Raw genomic sequence first — 18445 nt, forward strand, 5'->3', positions numbered from 1 at the left:
TAATATACAAGGTCTTTTTTTTTTTTTTCTGCATATGTGAACTTTTTGTTTAGAAGATTCAATATAAAATAAGTTTTTTTGGTGAGTCTAAAGCAAAGGTTTTAGTAGTCTTACCCTTGATTGCATCCTTTTTTTTTTTTTTTTTTTTTTTTCCATTAATGAAACACCTTGTTTTGTCTTTCCTCAACTATACTTGTTTTGTTCAAAGTTTTAAAATTTCAAATGAAACACTGAGAAGGCTAGGAGAAGAGAGCCATACAAGACCATGGTAAAAATAACGACTTTGTCGCGAGAAAGAAAATTTCGCTCAAGTTCCAATGGAAATTGAAGTCGTAGTGAATAGTGATTCCTCCCTTCAAAATGCAAAAATGTGTATGCATGCTTCTTCTCTCACATTTATTTTATGTTTTTTTAAGACAAATCTATAATGGAATATTTTTATCTAGGGCCAGTGAACTGGTGCAAGCTCGGTTAACATTGAGTCAAAATTTTGATTTTGATGACCCAAATCTCCCAAAAATAAATAAATATTTCCTCTGTCCTTATATCTAAGCATCTATTTGACTTTATTTTTGTCCCTAACACTGTGTTTGGTAGAGGTGATTTATGAGAGAGAGAAATAGGTGAGAGAGATACAAGAGAAATACAACATTTCTTTAGTTTGGCACAGCAGAGAATTAGAGAAGAGAGAAGAGACAGACATGGGTCCCACTACTTTTAGGACTCTCTCCAAGTGAGCCGAGAAAGTGGAGAGAAAGATCCACTTTTTTGTGATCTTCCACATTTACCCTTTGTCTTTTTCTCTTTAATACTTGTTGAGTTTGATTTTTTGTTTTTTTTTTTCAAAACTAGTTATGCCAAAACATATGATTAACGCAACATAAAAATAAAAGAAAGTATCAAATATAAATCTATTGTAACATAACATTTTTCTTTGAAAAAGGACTAAGTGAGTTATCTTAAACAAAATTCAAAAAAAAATTGTAACAAAATACAAAATTATTATGTTGTAATTATTTTATTTTATTAGTAATTCAACGCAAGCAAAAGTATATCAAATATTAATTTTAATAAAAAAATATTATTAAGTATACAAAATAATGCATTTAATTAATTACATTGCATTTTAAAATAATTTTATTTAGAAAAGCAATAATAAAATAGTATACATTAGTTTTTTTAATTGAAGGATATTTTTGTCCTTTCATAAATAATTACGTTTCTGTCTTCTCACTCTCTATCAAACCAAACAAGAGAAGAGAGAGAGAATACAATTCTTTCATTCCTATTTCTCATCTCTTTCTCTTATTACAAACAATACCTCAAATCTTCTCTATTTCTCACATCTTTCTCTCTTCTCTTAGGGTATGTTTGGTTTGCCGAAGAAAGTTTAAGGAAAGAAAGTGAAAGGAATGAAAGTATAAGGAAAGAATGATAGTAGAAAGAGAGAAGATCTTTTTAGTTGTTTGGTATAAGAGAAGGTGAATAGAAAGTGGAAGGAAAGAATGATGTGTATATTTGTAAAAGGACAATTATATCCTTAAAAAGTTTTGGTTATATTTCTCATTTTAAATTAAATATTTTACCTACACATTTAAATATATTTTAATTTAAATATAACAATTTAATAATTTTTTTTAACAGTGGGTGAAGAAATTTGTGAAGTATGTGTTAATGTGTTAAAATCATAACTTTGTCTAGTATGCTTGTATTATATGCCCACGTGAATGCTAAATTGATGGCACAATGCAAATAATATTTTTCATTAGGGCTAATTTAGACATTTCCGCATGACATTGGTGCCTTCCCATCTTTCCGTCCTTCGCTGCGCAGAAAGTTTTTGAGCGTGGGTCCCACGCCAAAACTTTCTTTCCTCTTGACTTTGAGGTGCTGCCAAACAGTGGAAAACAACTGTGTCCACTCCCTTTCTTTCCCTATCCTTTCTTTCCTTTATCTTTCAATGGATCCAAACACACCCTTACTCTCTCTCACCTCTTTCTCTCTTCTCATTTTCTTCTCACAACCAAACACAGGGTAAATGTAAACCCTTTTTCAAATTACTAAATACATTTATTATTATTTTTCCTAAACATACCCCTAATTAATACTACTAATTTGTCTTGAAATATGAAAAATCAAATTTAATACACATACAAACAAAAGACAATTTGGTAATATTAACACACAAAATAGACACGTTAATTGCACTAACAAATTTTTTTAAGAAATGTGAAAAAAGTAAAAGGGCTTAGATATAAGGACATAGGGAGTAGTAAATAGAAATATTTAAGGACCCAGATTTTAGTCAAATATGAAATTTGGAACTTAATTATATGAATTCTGCTCTTCACCCAACTGTTTATGCTCGCTTCCAACTGAAAAGACGAAAATGCCCTTGGAGGAGTTAACTCACACAGAGGTATTTTTCGAATTTTAGTTGAAAATGAGCAAACTGTGTTGGGTAAAGAGCAAAATTCTAATTATATTAATAAATTCTAAATTTTGAGGGTTCCAAAGAGTAAGGGTCCAACTTTTGGCGTATAACAATTTTTAAGGGCCAAAATTTCAGCATATTATACAAATTCAGAAGTTTAGAGTTTTGAAGCCCAAAATTAGAATAATGTCTCCAAAATGTTTAAAACGATACCGATGTTACACTATCGATTTGGTATGTAATAGTCTCCCCGAGGAGCAAAAGTGCCTATTAGTAGGGGTGTACGTGGACCGTTTTGGGATGAGTTTGGTCAAACCTAAGACCCAAACCATATAGGGTACTCCGGTTTGGGTGAGGTAAAATAACCACCCGTTACACTGTTGAGCCGATTTGGGCAAACCCACTAATTTCTTTTTTGGGTTGAATAAGGTAGTGGGTTACCCAAATTATTTTTATGTTTTTTTGTTAATATTAAATGAATAAATGACGAGTCTTCATATTTTTTCATAAAAATTACTCAACTTTTTAATTTTCTAAAAAAAAATTGTAGAACATATTTTCACTATATTTTAGTGTAAAATAATAATAAATGATAAACATTAAATAATGAGTTTCATCATAAAATACTTCCAACAAACTAAAGTTGCATGACATAAAATTGCATTAGTATCAAAACAACCAAAAAGTGCAACATCCGAATTTGTAACTCTAAGCGATAGTAGAATGAATGGACCAGACTGACTAGCAGCAGTGATACGATAGGCCATTCGTGGAGGAGTCCTCCGAACCTTCAATCATTTGTTGGAGTGGTTGTCTATTTCTATAGGCATCAGGCCTACAAACCTCCCCTCTACATCGATGATGATGGATGCTAGTGGGGCCTCTTCGCGTTGTGTTTAGATAAGAACAGGCCGGTCTAGGTAGTTAATTGAATATTACTTTTTCGTTGTTTTCATTACTTCTATGGTCGTGCCTCAACTGGATAAATTCACTTATTTCACACAATTAGGGGGTTGCGGGTCGAGCGTCTTTAAACCTCTGCTCATCCATCTTCATAATAGTCACCTTGGTCTGACTTAGCCGGCTCGTAGGAAGGAATTCCTAGATCGGCTAGGGACCGCAGTGGCATCACGTTATCACCACACCACCTCTATCCTATCATACGACATTACATGACGCGAGAGTACATGGTCAACACAAACCTACCTAAAGCGCCTATGTTCCGCTTGCAGCCAATACAAGCACAACCTAACTTGCACGAGATTCAACCGAAACTACAGGTAGTCCCGAGGGGCGCATCTTATCCTCTAGTTCTCATGTAGCTTCACGCTCGGAATGATTTCTCCACGACGTATGGAATTGTGAGCGTCCTGAGTACCTGATCCTTTCTGTCAACAATCTTTTTGTGCCCGAGACGAAGGATGGATTGATTGCCCGACTATGCGCGTCTTTACAACGACGTCCCAGACAGTGATGGATGACGAAAGCCCGCCAGCGAAAGCCGAATCTCAGGTAACATGTTTTGATTTTCAATATAGAGATTGCATTCTATCAATTTTGAAAATTATACTTGATTTATGACCAAAATCTTTTGTATTCTCCTTCTTCCTAATGAAAATTAAAATAAAAATGTTGGCATTATTGGGTTAGTGGGTTTATTGGGTTTGTGTATGGTTTTTGCCCAAAACCCGTTACTTTTTATGGGTTTTTCATTTTTAAAACCATACTCACCCAATTACCCTACCCAACCTACTTTTTTTGGTTTTTTTGGGTGGGTTTGACCGGGTTTTATGGGTTGACTCAACCCATGCACACCCCTACCTATCTATTAGGGAGAGTGACTTTACTAAGCTCTCTCTCCCTCTCTCTTTATGACTGACGTGTACATGCAGAGTCCGCTTAAATACTCATAATTTCTCTATGCTCTAAATTTCTTAATCTAGGTTTTCCCTTTGTTGTTTGTGTTTTCATTGCTTTTGCTATTGTACTACTCGATTTTGTTTAGCTTGTGTGAGATATCTGCCTAATTGTTGCTATTTTGAACAACCATGATAACCATTTGTAAAAAATAAAATAAAAAAGAACCTTAATAACCATAACCATATTAAACAGTGGATAATACTTAGGTGATATTGTGGTAGGTGACATTGGTGATATTGGCCAACTACAATGTCACAAGTGTACAAAGAAACAAAAAAATATTGTAAAAAAGAAAAAAGAAAGACACATGTGACATTGTGGTTGGTCAATGTTACAATGTCACCAACCAGAATATCACTCAAATGCTAACCCATTAAACAGTCTTCAAACCACGGATCCAAATCCTCAACAACGACAGTCTCTACTGCAAGATATGAGTCATTGGATGTAATACACCCAAAATATTTGTACGGTGGGTATACATATTGATAGAGTAGAAAAATAATAAAACACAACACACTCAAAATGATAATAACTATCACACAACTATTAGACCAAAAATAATATCCAACATCAAAGCAAAATAATTAATTTCCACTAAAAAAAATGAATTTCAACCCACCACATTAGCCAAAATTCCTTAAATCTGCATAATAATTTTGCTGCAAAACAAACTATATTTTCGTGAGCACAACACACAAATGATTGCATATAAAATAGTCTCGTGCTTTAAAATTTGTGAGTAGCCAATGCAAGTAAACCTGTACATTTCAATTGTATGAAACAGTCGGTTCCTGTTGGCACTGTTTGACGAGAAAAGAAAGTTAGTAGTTGAATGTTTTTTTTAATCATATTTTTCTTTCAAGCACCCAAGTTTGAAAGAGATGAAATAGTAACATAAGTTGGCCTAAATTGTAACTTGAATTTCATATATGTCGTTGATCGAAACTTAATCTACTTTCAGTCGAGCATCAAATCGTTTGTTCCTTGTAAGAAAGATGGGGTTTATCTTTTTTTAGTCTTACATTGCCATTTTATATTCCAACCGCCTAATTAATCTAACAATTGAGATTCTTTTCATATACACGTTCATAGAGAAAGTAGTTACTGAGTATCTGAGAGTATCTTAATGTTTAAGTGTTCAGGCCCTCGACAGATACTGTCTCGACAACATTGTCTATGACATGCATCTCATCGTTGGTTTATTTAAACGGTTAGGATATAAGATGAAAATGTGAGACTAAACAACGGCTGAAACCCACTTTTTTTTTCCTATTACAAAGAACAAGCGACTCTATGTTCGACGACAATAAGGTCGAGGTTCGATTCATGGTGGATATGAAAGCCCAAGTTACGATTTTACATCCTTCTTTTAGAACTCTGCTTAAAAAAAATCAAATACTCCAAGACTTCTTTCGTCAAACAGAGCAAATAGGGATTGATTTTTTATATTATTTGAAATGTATAAATTTACTTGCATTGGCTACCACCGACAAAATGTAAAGGATGAGATTATTTTATTTGCAATCATTTGTGTGTTGTGTTCGTGAACATATGGTTCCTTTTGCAGCAATTGAGAAGTTACTGTGCAAATTTATGGAAATGTGGCAAGTATGGTTGGTGGAAATTCATTAATTTTTTTTCATGGTAAATTCATTCTTCTGTTTTTACAGCGGAAACTCATTCTTGTTCCAATAGTTGTTGGCATTTTGAGTGTGGTGTTGTGTTTTATTATTCTTTTCATGAGTGATTTAATATGCATACCCGCCAAACAAATATTTAAAGCGTGTCTTGGGGAAGTATTGAATCTAAGTTAGATCAACAACCCTCACCAATATCCTTTGAACATTCAAAACGGAAAATACTGACACATAAACAACATATCATACTTCAAGGTACTTCAAGTATAGTGATTGTGACAAAGAATTTATTGAAATAAGACAAGACATACTATTAACGGAAACGACTTTCTTGCTTGTTCAATTTTTTTATACCGGCATCAGTTTTATAGCAACATAACCTTTCACTATGAGTAATTTTGAATATTTACTCTTGTGAAACATAGGAATTTAAAAATGTATATGTTCTCTTAAACTTCACGGCGCATACAATTTTGTACTTCTGCAATGGTCTATTGACCTTTTTTAGCAAAGTTATGTTGCAGGTGATCTAACCATCTTCCTGGATACATTTTGCATTCAGTGATGAAATAATATATGATATGTAATCGATTTTTAGATCATTCATTCTCCTTCAACAATGCCTTTAAAGCAGTGTAGATCATTTGGCTCTGAATGGGATCCACCAAGACAGTTACAATGTTTATATGCATTGCTGCAAGGTTTTGATAGGAGACATAAAGAGGATTTGGTAGATAACAACTGAAATATTACATGTGGTTTCATTTTTATTATAGCACTGGTTATTCATCTCAACAAATGTGGGTAGATACTGGATTATAATTTCATCAAAGCACGTCAAGGTAACATTGTAGAAGTCCAAAATTGTACGCGTCGCGAATGCAGGGAAAATGAATACATTTCACTTTACATTATTATGTTGCAGATGAACCAATGTAATCAAAATAAGACGGAAGACCTAGTGGATCCCTACCTAGTGGCTCCTATTCCAAATCCTAAGGGAAATGAGTCTTGCAAATCTATTTCATTAAGGAGTGGTAAGAGATACGAACGTCCTAACATGGGGAAAATAGTTTAGAGATCACACCTGATGATGACCACCCTGAGGAATCAGAATCTGAAGCCCCAACTCAATCAGATCAAAATCCCAAACAAACTGTGGAAGGACCAGAAATTGAAGTAAGCAAATAACAGTCAGATGCCACAAGTATTTGGCATTGACACCTCCTTGCCATATTTATATCCTACCTCTTTATTCAGTTTTATCACAACATGGACAACAATATTCAGCTGCCTTATAGAGTGGAATAATACATCACATAGATTGAAACTTATACAACAATAGGTAGCTGCAATTATGAAAAATATAGAATCTGAACCTATTGCAGGAAAATGAGGAATTAATAATGCATTTTGTAAACCATTTCCGCATCAGTTTCAATGATGATTTTGTTGAGCTCCTCCTCCTGTGCAATCTGCATGCACCAACTTGGACCTAGCCTCATCATTTCCTTCAAGTGATTCCTTGCCACCAATCCCCAAACAACATATCCCTCCTTAAAAGCTTGCATCCTGCATCAGGACTCAGGAGGGCTCCATGTCAGGAGAGGGAGGCACATTCATGGAATGGGCATTCATCTTTGCATTAGCGTGGTTGTATCCCAAAACTCATATGATGCCTTCCAAAGAGTTATACAGAAAAGTTGTGGAATAACGAGGATTAATATCCTCTCCATATGGAGAGGATCCCAGCCCGTATAATGATCTTCACAGTTTAATCATTTTTCCATCGTTTCAAAAATGAGTTCTGATTTTCCCGTGCAGCCAAATGACAAAGGGGGCATAACTTTTCCAGCTTCATCCCTTCTTTACTCAAATTGAACCAGTTGGCAGAACATTTTTAGCCACGCAAAGTAAGCAATACGCAAAGTAGCATTTTCAAGCACAATTATTTTTTCTATTTAGTCCTAAAAGAATAAGAAAATGGTATCTAATCTTTAATATTTTATAAATAGTAGTACCTCAATATCGTAACATTTAAAACGAAAGGTAGTCCCTAAAGTACAATCTTTTCTCTCTTAAGTTCACACCTATTGATATACAGTATTTTCAACAGCTCCTACAATCAGAAATTAAAACCTTTACACTTTAATTTTTATTTCTTAAAGCTGAAACAAACAAATAAACAAAACCTTAAAAGTCATTTTGAGAAGTGATTTTTTGTAAAATGATCCAAAACAAAGACAACACTTCATCAGTGTCATCAGCAGTTATTGTGAAAATACCCTATCAGACGAGGTTAATGAAATAAAGTCTCTCCAAGAGGCAAGAATCATATTGATATTCACACTCACACAGAACTAACATTCTCCTATATTTTCCCAAGTAACATACCTAATCTTGGGGAATATCAGTCTCCTTTTGGAGATACCTAAATAACTGAAGAATTGTATATGAAGGCTTGTCCCATGATTTGATACATAATTTTGCCACAGCTAGAAGACTTTTAAGCTCCGTATACTCATAACTGTTTCCAAGATCAGGGTCTAACATCTTATCTATGGAACTAAAAAATCTGGATTCTTGTATCCATTCAATTAAATCAGAACCTTCCATCTCCGAAGATTGACCTGTTACAAGTTCCAGTATGAGCACTCCAAGTTGGAATATAATCTTGCAACTTTCCGGCCCCATGCAATCTGAAATGAACGATGCTAATGAGCATATAAATATGTAAATTACAAAAGTGAAAGTTTTTGAAATTTGATTTTTGTTGTAAGAGTATTAGAGTAGTTTACAAAGAGAAGTGACCTTGTGAATATGGCGACGAACTTCCACCCGTAAGGCCAAAATCAGAAAGCTGTAACAAGGTAAAAACAGATTGAAATCTCATTTGATAATATTCTAAATTAGATTATTTTTTTATTTGCATTTGGAAATGATCAATCAGATATGATGCATTATAGTGAGATAAAGGGAAGTATTTCCTTACTTTAGGGGTGAAGTTCTCATCTAACATAATATTGCTAGAGCTGATAGAGACATGACTTATTGGTGGTTCACTGAAGAGAAACAAGTATTCCTGCATTGAGAATCAACATATGTAAGAAGGCGCCAAAATCAGTTAAACATGGTTGGCAAATTTTGTGGCTTCTACTAATTGCTTTTAGCTTCTACTAATTTACAGGATTTACTATTTTTCTGTCATTTTCTTTCATCTCATTTTCTATTAGCATCACTCGAACATTTATGAGAATTGATAATTCTCCCCCTTTAAGTACACTAGGGAAAATAGTAAACAGATTGTTAGCCTTCCTGCCTAAAGTCAAATTTTTGGTAGGTTAAAGATCAATTTCTAAATGACACTAAACACTAACTGAACAGACATAAGATAACTCATACAATCGTCCATGAAAGCCAAGTATATTTCCATCATTCGTTTCGCAAAATTGACCAAGCAATTTTCTTTAGACAGGGGCTTGACACAGAGTAGATACTGAACACTGTCAATTTAGCAGGGACTTTCCCACATCCATAATCAATGTATAGGAGACTTAAAATATAGGTTTTTCAAATTAATTGTAACATAGAGTAAAATAGGAGTGCATTATCACATTGGACATGCTTTAATTTACAGAGCTTACCAGTGCAGCCACAACACCATTAGCTATCTGCAACCTCGTCCTCCAATTTAAGGGAGTCTTCAAGGGGTCTGGTAGCATCCAATGATTTAAACACAATCAAAATATTGCAAAACTCGTTAACATGCTCCTCTAAACTTTTTTTCCTTTCAAAACTTACCATTCAGATGCTCCTTTAAGCTTCCATTATCTATGTTGTCAAATATGAGCAGTCTGCAGAAATAATCCAATTTAAAAAGTTAGAAAATTGCTATATCCATCTACCCTCATACCAAATAATCTCTAACTGTAATAAATAATAACTGTCCATGACCAAAAGCAGACAATCTCATCTTATAAAAATGAATAAGAGCCAGTTTTGATAAACTTTTTAACATTTACAAAAAATGAATTATCAAAAGAATGTTGCAATAACAATGATGTGTCTTTTTCATAAAAACAAACTGTGATGTTTTTAAATATTAATATCTTACATAAGTTAAAATTTACTTCTACATCTCAATTATTTTAAAATACATTTACCTTCAATTTACCCATTAGTGAAGATTATTATTTTTTTTTTTTTATAAGTGCAGAACCATTAACATAAAACAGGAATTCAATTCATATACATCGTCGGTGTAAAGATATTTTACACTGTCAATCAGATCGTTAAAAATGTTTATAATAACAACTAAAGATGTGAAACCATCACCATCACCATTAATAAATTCTAATCATGCAAATTTTCATACTCAACCAGAAAAATCAATAAAAAAAGAAAAGAAAAATGAAAAAATGCGAAACCTCTTGCTCTTGCGATCATGTCCCAAAGAAAAACCTTTAAGCGAAAGAAGATGTCGATGATGCAATCGTCCCAACAACTGAACTTGTCTATGAAAATTCTCATCATTTCCTTTATCAAAATCTTTCAATTCTTTCACCAAACAAACACCACTATCACCAAAATTCGCAGCATATGCAGAAACTTCAGAATTGCTATAAACTATTCTTTGAAAACTATCAGTTGCTTTTCTTACTTCCTTGTACGAAATTCTCCTCACAAAAAACACCGATCCTGCACAATTCAACAAGTTACATATTAGTTAGACACCGGATACGACACTGACACACTAATCAAAGTATGAATTAATTGAATATAATCATGTGTGTCAGAGACACTACTGATACAGTTTCTATCAGAAGTGTCGATGCTATAGAGGATTGAAATTGAGTTACCGGAGCGAGATCGGTGAAGCCAATGGAGAATGTGGCGGCGGAACTTGCGGATCAAGGGATCCATTGTGATGGTGATGGTGATGATGATGAAAGAAGCGTTGTCGGTTAGAAGAAATAACGGAGTTTGTTAGGAAGATAACACCGTCAAATTCCATTACTTCACTGAAAGAAAAACGAATCTGTTGGGATCAGATTTAACGTGCGTCGACGTCATTTTTTACGGGAATTGTTAAAAAAGTTGTGAAAAGAAAGAAAATTGTTTATTTAGAAAAAGGAATGCGTAACTGAAAACTGTTTCTGTTTTAAGATTTAGTTTATGGTGACTAAAAAGTTTGGTTATCTTAAATTAATTAATTAATTAATTACTGAAAGAAAGGGTTATAGTATAGTTTAGATGCTTCCATTGCAGGAGATTCAGTTCAATTTCCGAGAGCTTTATGCTCTTTTAATAATGCGGTGAAAAATGTTAGTACTATATAGTCTCGGTAATTAGTAAGTTGTCATCATACAAGCCACTAAAATTGGTCAAATGGTGATGAGTTGGGTGTCCTATATTCAAACATCACTGCTTGCTTCAAGAGCATTATGAGTATATCAAAAAAAGTGGGAAATAGATTTCATGTTGTAATGTAATAGCAGGCTATTGTAAAGCATGTTAGCAGTCTGATCAAAATCATACGGTTAAAATCATTTTATTAAAAAGATAGTTTTTAATGCTAACCGTTCAATCTCAAATAAACGGTTGAGATTTGAAACTGCATGTAACTACGTGTAATTATTGCAGCACCAAATTCATGTCCAAATTAGTGGTCTATCACATTGTAGAGAGACAAGTTAATAGAACATGTGTAGGAGACTATACTTCTTACCTTACTCAAAACTAGTTAATTGGATCCTTTGCTCAAATCTTCTCTCATTCCCTCTTATAACTTTTATCTCAGTCTAAATCTCACTTTCTCTTTTAATACTCTCTATGTCTTAGATTATACTGTCGTTTTGATAAGAGCAAGAAATATTATAAGTTGTTTTACAAAATTATTCTTAATAAATGATAAAGGATAGATAAATTAAAGAATTGAAAGAAAAAAGTAATAAATAGTAAAAGATAATGAAAAACAACATTAATTCTTTATTCGTATTGTAAAACGACTTATAATTTAGAACAATTTTTTTCCCAAAGCGGCTTATAATTTGGAACCGATGGAGTATATGTTTATTCGTGAATTTAAGAGAGAGATAAAGAGTTAGGAGAGAGAAGAAAAGAAAAGTGAAGAAGATGATTCATATCCCAAAACTAGTGAACTTCATTGTGTATAAAGTATTTTGATAATCTTTTTTATTTTTAAATCAAATTTGTTTACCAGAGGCACCACATATTTTCAAAAATACCTTTAATGGTAGTTAACTATTGTTCCACCGTTGAACAGAAGATAATTGTCATTCAGTGCAGGAATTATCTTTGTTGATAAGTGCCTTCAAAGAAAAAATTTATGTTGACGACATTTTTTTTCTTGGAATTGTTAAAAAAAGTTGCAAAAAGAAAGAAAATTGTTTATTTAATGAAACAGAATGCGTAATTGAAAGGTGCTTATCTTAAATAGTCATTTTATCTCTGAATGTGTAACGAATAGTCATAATTGTCTATCAATATAACGAAATTACAAAATAATCTTTGATTGTGCACCCTGTAATGCTTCCTTTAACTCCATGGACGTAGACCTATTAGATGGTTGAAACGTGGTGGTGGGTTAACGCATGAATGTTGAAAGGGGGTGTAGGCAAAGGAGATGTAAGCATTTCTTGATTGAAAATATGAACATTTGTTGCAGCAGCTATTTTAACTAACAAAGTGCATAATCAGTGACTATTTTGTAATTTCGCTGCATTTAAGGACTATTATTGTAGCTACTTGTTACAAGTTCAAATATGAAAATGATTACTAATTTTTACTGAAAGAAAGGCTTCTAGCTTAGATGCTCAATTACATCTTGAAAAGATTTTAGTTCAATTTTTGAGGTTTCTGCTACTAATTGGTAGTGTGATTAGGGGGGAAATGTTAGGAGTAAAAAATAGTGTATCATTTTATCAAACTGTAAAAGATAGTATAAGTGTATGTTTGACTCGGCGGTCAGAAGAATTGATTTTAAGTGAATTGATTTTGTAGAATTAATATTAACTAAAAATGAGTTTCAAGGAAAATGATTTGTGTTTAGTTACATTCATGTAACAGTGGGTTGAATTTTAAATTTATGTGTAAAAAATTAATTTTAGAATCATAATCTACAAGCTCCAACTTTAAGTAAAATGTCAAAATTAATTCTACACTTTAAGAATCGATTTTGACTCTCAAGAAGTGAAACTCGATTGTCATCATTCAAGCCACTAAAATTGGTCACAGGGTAATGAGTTAGGTAGGACCCACACTCAAACTTGATAATTTATATATCTGGAAGAAAAAAAATGGGTCCATCACATTATATAGAAAGATAAATGAAATGAGACTATACTTTTTACCATACTCAAAACTACCAAACTTTGTTTGTGGATAAATTATCCTGCTAATCTTTTGGTTTAAATGTGTTTCTAGCATTTTAACTTTTAAAACTTGCGATTTTTGCCCCTTAACAAAAACATACCAATTTTGGCCCACCAAGTTAAAGATTCATGGCCAAACTTCCTTAGAAGACGTCATATGTCTTAAATTAGGAGGCCAAAAATCCTATTTTTTTTTAAAATTAGGGGCCAAAATTGCTATTTATCAAAGATAAGGGGCTAAAATTTCAACACTTTGTAAAGTTAAGGGGCAAACTTGTTATTTTTAGGGGGATCAAAATCACAACTTTTGAATAGTTAAGGGGGTCAAAAGTGCATTTAATCCTAATTTTTTTTATTTTTAGGAAAATTTCATTACTTAAAATTTTATGGAATTTAATATAAATTTTTTATTTTTTGCTAATAAATTTTTTTATCTTAAATTGTGACATTTAATTACTTAAAAATTTAAGTTTTGGTGTTTTCAATTCAAAATTACCAACGAAGCAATTGAGCTCCATTGGTTAATGAACTCCACAAAATAACGAATTGTTCAGTGGAACCTGAGTTCGATTTTTGGGTTGAACAATGTTTTAGCGTGTTTTACTTGTCTCCTAACCGAATTCCAGTTTACCATGCATCATACCTTATGGTCTGTTGGTTTCCCTTAAATGCACAGTTTCTTACGGTGTACCACGTTTAATTTTTTTTTTTTTTTGTTTCAATCATGTTTCATAATTTAAATAATAAGCTCTCATTTATTAACTTATAAATAAGTCTTATTTATTTATTTATTTACTTACTTATATCATCTATATGTCTTATGTGTGTGAGTGTGATACAACTGAAAAATTGTGGGAGTTATGCATTGAGAAGTTACATCTAAAAATATTGTCTAGGATTAAGGACATGATATTCGGTTGTACAAATCTTAAAACTTGATTTTTATAATTTAATGGGGAAACTTCCCTTAACTGTTCATATGAATATGTGAGCTTGTGTGTGTGTGTGTGTGTTTTTTTTTTCTTCAGTTTGTTTGTTTAGGTGTGTGCGAACATACGCATGTGTGCATGAGTGCATATAGTGGTGCTCCTTATTTTCTTTTTCTTCTAATAGTGGTGCTCCTTATTTTCTTCTTCTTCTAATGCATGCATCACACATAACATAATATTGATTAACTATTACAGTTATTGTTGTATCTCTTTAATCACTTGAAATAAGTTTTATACATTAAAATTTTGTCTACGCTCATCTCTCTCTCTCTCTCTCTCTCTCTCTCTCTCTCTCTCTCTCTCTCTCTCTCTCTCTCTCTCTCTCTCTCTCTCTCTCTCTCTCTCTCTCTCTCTCTCTCTCTCTCTCTCTCTCTCTCTCTCCGCGCGCGCGCAAACACACACACACACACACACACACACACATATATATGTACACACTACTTTTAAATTATATATATATATATATATATATATACTCAACATCCGACGAAGGTATGACTTTCTTCATTGCACCGTCTCTCATTATTCCTCTCAATAGCTTCAGTGGTTTCTTGGGTTTTATAAACACCTCGACAGACGTTAATTCCACCAACCATTTTGTCGCGATCGAACTTGACACAACTAAAGAAGAGTTTGACCGTGACAACAATCATATGAGACTTGACATTGATGGCGTTCGTTCCAATGTCAAAATTTCTCTCAAGTTTGAAATCGCCCCAAACAAAACTCGGTTGTACGTTTTGTGGATAGAATATGATGGAAACCAAAAAATTCCCCAAGTTTACATGACGGTACAACCTTCACTACGTTTACCTATAGTTGCAAAACTGGCTAAACCAAATTTAAGTTTGGAGCTTGATCTTAAAAAAGTGGTGAATCAAAACTTGTATTTTGGATTTTCTTCTTCAACAGGTGTAACGCCCCAGATTTTGATCCAAGACATTACGCCTAAATCATTTTCTTTTTCTGAAAAACACTACTATTTATTTATTTCATCAATAATATATATTCTAGCAAAACCTATACAAAATTCTTAACAAATTTAATTAAAATTCTTAAACTAATATCCTTCAAAATTACTTCTAAAATTACAATTCAATAAAAAACCCAATTTCGTTCCCGTACGCGCTTCAAGCAAAAACACCAAAGCATACACCTGCCTTCTTTGATACCTAAAACGTTAGTGTAAGGGGTCAATTTCCTTATCCAAATTGGTTCATACTCAAAGCACAAGAACAATGCCACAAAATAGTTAGTATCAAAACTTTTCAATCAAAAAGAAATAAGAAAAATACATTTAAGTCTTTAAGGTTAAGTTCATACACATTTCTTTTGTATATATAATAGTTTAATCACTTATCAACACACAGACGTATAACAACCCAATGCAATGCAATGATGTGTAAAATGCATGCTCTTAATTACTACATGATCTGGATATAATTCCCGCCACTAAGGCATCCACACAGAATATAATTGTAATCCCACCACTAAGGCATCCACACATATGCATATGCCATGCATGATCATGAAAATGCAAACCAAATCCCGCCACTTAGGCACCACAAAGAATTATAAGTTTAACCCGCCACTAAGGCACACCAATAATGCATATGTCATGATAATAAAAATAGATGCTATTCCCGCCACTATGACAACCACACAGAAAATAATAGCACATTATCATCTCTTTTTCCTTTCCTTAATTAATAAAAAATCTAAGATGTCTTTCTCAGCCTCACAAAAAACATATGAAACATAATTAAAATAAAATAAATATATCATTCAACATCACATCGTCGTACACAATCATCATATAAAACATAACTAAGAATAATCACTTATAATTAATAATAATCACTTTTAGAAAGGATTAATTTTACCATGAAAATTCGATTTAATTATTTTTCTTTTTAAAAGACAAGAATTGCTACCTCTACTTAATAACACAGCCTAGCACTTAGTATGGACGTATGGGGAAAAAGCCCTTACCTAGAGAGCTTTTCTTCCTAGCCGAACTCTAAACCACCTTAAACTCACAGCTACGGTGCAGACACGTTTTCTCTCACTCCAGGAATTATTTTGACGATCGGACCGTTGAAAACGAAGAACCACATGCTGAGAACATGTTGTCCAGAAATTAGCTCAATCGGACGGTGAACGAAGGCGTAGTCGCAATTCTACGATGACAGGTTTGAGGAAAACGAGAATGGGCTTAGAATTAGAATTTCACAGTGAGACAAGAAATAAAATGGAACAACACATATGCAAAAGGACTTACACGAAAATTATTTGACAAGATGAGAGCATAGGAGTTGATCGATGGACTTGGAAAAAATATGAGAATGGCATATGAAATAAGAATATGCTATAATTTCTCTTTCATTGTAATCGGTGACGCATAGCGCATATCCTTGGGTATCTGTGACTGGTCATGGCTTGGCTTAATAGGTAGGTAAAAATGGTGTTTTATGGATGATTGTTTCAGAGATAGAAATTAAGAATTGTTGGTATAGAAATGTAAACTATGAGTTGCTCCTTTAATCAAGCCACACGTTCAAGAATGAAAAGGAGAAGAAAGTACACAGTATGACTAATTGATGAGGGGGAACTAGAATAACGTGTGCCTTGGTCTTGCTCCTATAACCAAAATGATGTGTGCCTAAAATTTTGGAACTTATGCCCACGTCTTTGGCAACTAGAAGGAATATAACATGAGGGAGAACTAGAATTTTGGAACCGATAAGAGTAAGCCTCTCACGTGTGTTTATAATGCCCCACCAAAGAATGGTCCAATTTTGACTTAATCAAAAATTAATTAATAATTGAATTAACGAAACTAGTCCATTCTAATTAAATAATAAATACAATGGTAATAATTCATCAAATAAACTGTTAGATAAATAAGTAAATGATACATCAATAAAATTATAAAAACTGACGATTATAAATATCGGGATGTTACAACAGGACTTACGGCTGAGATAAACTGTGTATTGAAATGGAGTATTTTGATTGAAGTTTTTGATGAAAATAGAAATTCATTGAAAATTGGTTTAGCTGTTGGTGTTCCGTTGTTTTAGTTGCTTTCAGTTGGAGCTGGATCTGGGTATTATTCTTATAAAAAGAAGGATCATGGTTTAACAGCAACACTTGATGTGGCCGCAATCTTGCGGATGCATATGAGAATGGTGGGGGTGAAATGAAATCACGTGTAACGACATGTTTCATGTAAGCGCAATGTCAATGATACCACTGAAAAATCGTGGGAGTGATGCATTGAGAAGTTATTTTTGAAAAATGTTGTCTAGCATTAAAAAGGACATGATATTCAGTTGCACTCATCTTAAAACTTGATTTTTATAATTTAATGGGGAAACTTCCCTTAAATGTTCATATAAATGTGTGAGCTTGTGTGTATGTTTGTGTTTCAGTTTGTTTGTATAGGCGCGCATGCGTGTACGCATGCGTGCGTGAGTGCATATAGTTGTGCTCCTTATTTCCTTCTTCTTCTAATGCATGCATCACACATAACATAATATTAATTAACTATTACGGTTTGTTTGGTGCGCATGATAAGGAGACATGATATAAATAGATTATCATATCTTGACTCAATTCGTTGTTTAGTGCACCCACAAGAAAGGATAAGTTTAACCTATTTTAAATCTTATCGTGCTCCTCCTTTGTTATTCTTATCCTTAGTTTTTGGTGGGTTAGCAACCTGATAGCATAAAACTATCAAGCGCGCGCCTCTTCTATTCCTAGTAAAACCTTCGACTCCCACTTTTTCCATGTTTCTTCATGTTCTGTTCTTTTTTAATTTTTTTTTGTTTTCTTCCCAATCTTCCAACAAGAAAATTGTTTCTTGCTACTTTTTTTTTGTTCCCAATCTATATCTTTCCAACCTGATAGTATAAATTACACTCTTGTTTCTTGTTCTTCCCACCTGAGTATATGTACCCCACGAGTATAGACACCACAAACAGTCAAACACACAATAAAAAAACGGGGTGAGAATACAATTCATAACATGTAATTAGTACACATGAACAACATTAATTAATA

The 18445-nt window shown here is 33.1% G+C and overlaps 1 protein-coding gene and 1 long non-coding RNA gene across 3 annotated transcripts; both read right to left on the reverse strand.

The window, feature by feature from the left end:
- Positions 1–8197: 8197 nt before the first annotated feature.
- Positions 8198–11340, reverse strand: LOC146950311 (Protein kinase superfamily protein). The gene is made up of 7 exons (XM_085746247.1): positions 10854–11340; positions 10422–10692; positions 9796–9848; positions 9639–9706; positions 8987–9076; positions 8806–8854; positions 8198–8693 (listed from the first exon to the last, which is right to left on the reverse strand). The coding sequence occupies exons 1-7, from the start codon at positions 10915–10917 to the stop codon at positions 8389–8391; spliced, it is 900 nt and encodes a 299-aa protein (XP_085602373.1). The 5' UTR covers positions 10918–11340; the 3' UTR covers positions 8198–8388.
- A 3993-nt stretch (positions 11341–15333) lies between these two features.
- On the reverse strand, positions 15334–17028 carry LOC146950312 (uncharacterized). 2 transcript variants are annotated; one of them, XR_015025473.1, is made up of 3 exons: positions 16659–17025; positions 16370–16557; positions 15334–15549 (listed from the first exon to the last, which is right to left on the reverse strand). It is a non-coding gene; the product is annotated as an uncharacterized LOC146950312 (long non-coding RNA). The 2 variants fall into 2 exon arrangements; XR_015025472.1 differs by having other exon boundaries at positions 16370–17028.
- Positions 17029–18445: the final 1417 nt, after the last annotated feature.

Source organism: Medicago sativa, chromosome 2 (assembly GCF_051527215.1).
Source record: "Medicago sativa cultivar Bolivia chromosome 2, Bolivia_mono, whole genome shotgun sequence".
In the NCBI taxonomy this organism is placed as follows: domain Eukaryota; kingdom Viridiplantae; phylum Streptophyta; class Magnoliopsida; order Fabales; family Fabaceae; genus Medicago; species Medicago sativa.

Excerpts from the sequence above, each read along its gene's own strand:
- LOC146950311 (XM_085746247.1), bottom strand. The coding sequence starts at position 10,917 with ATGGATCCCTTGATCCGCAAGTTCCGCCGCCACATTCTCCATTGGCTT. Across the intron at positions 9,849-10,421 it reads CATGATCGCAAGAGCAAGAG|ACTGCTCATATTTGACAACA; the intron begins GTTTCGCATTTT and ends TTATTTCTGCAG. Across the intron at positions 9,707-9,795 it reads CTTAAAGGAGCATCTGAATG|ACCCCTTGAAGACTCCCTTA; the intron begins GTAAGTTTTGAA and ends GGATGCTACCAG.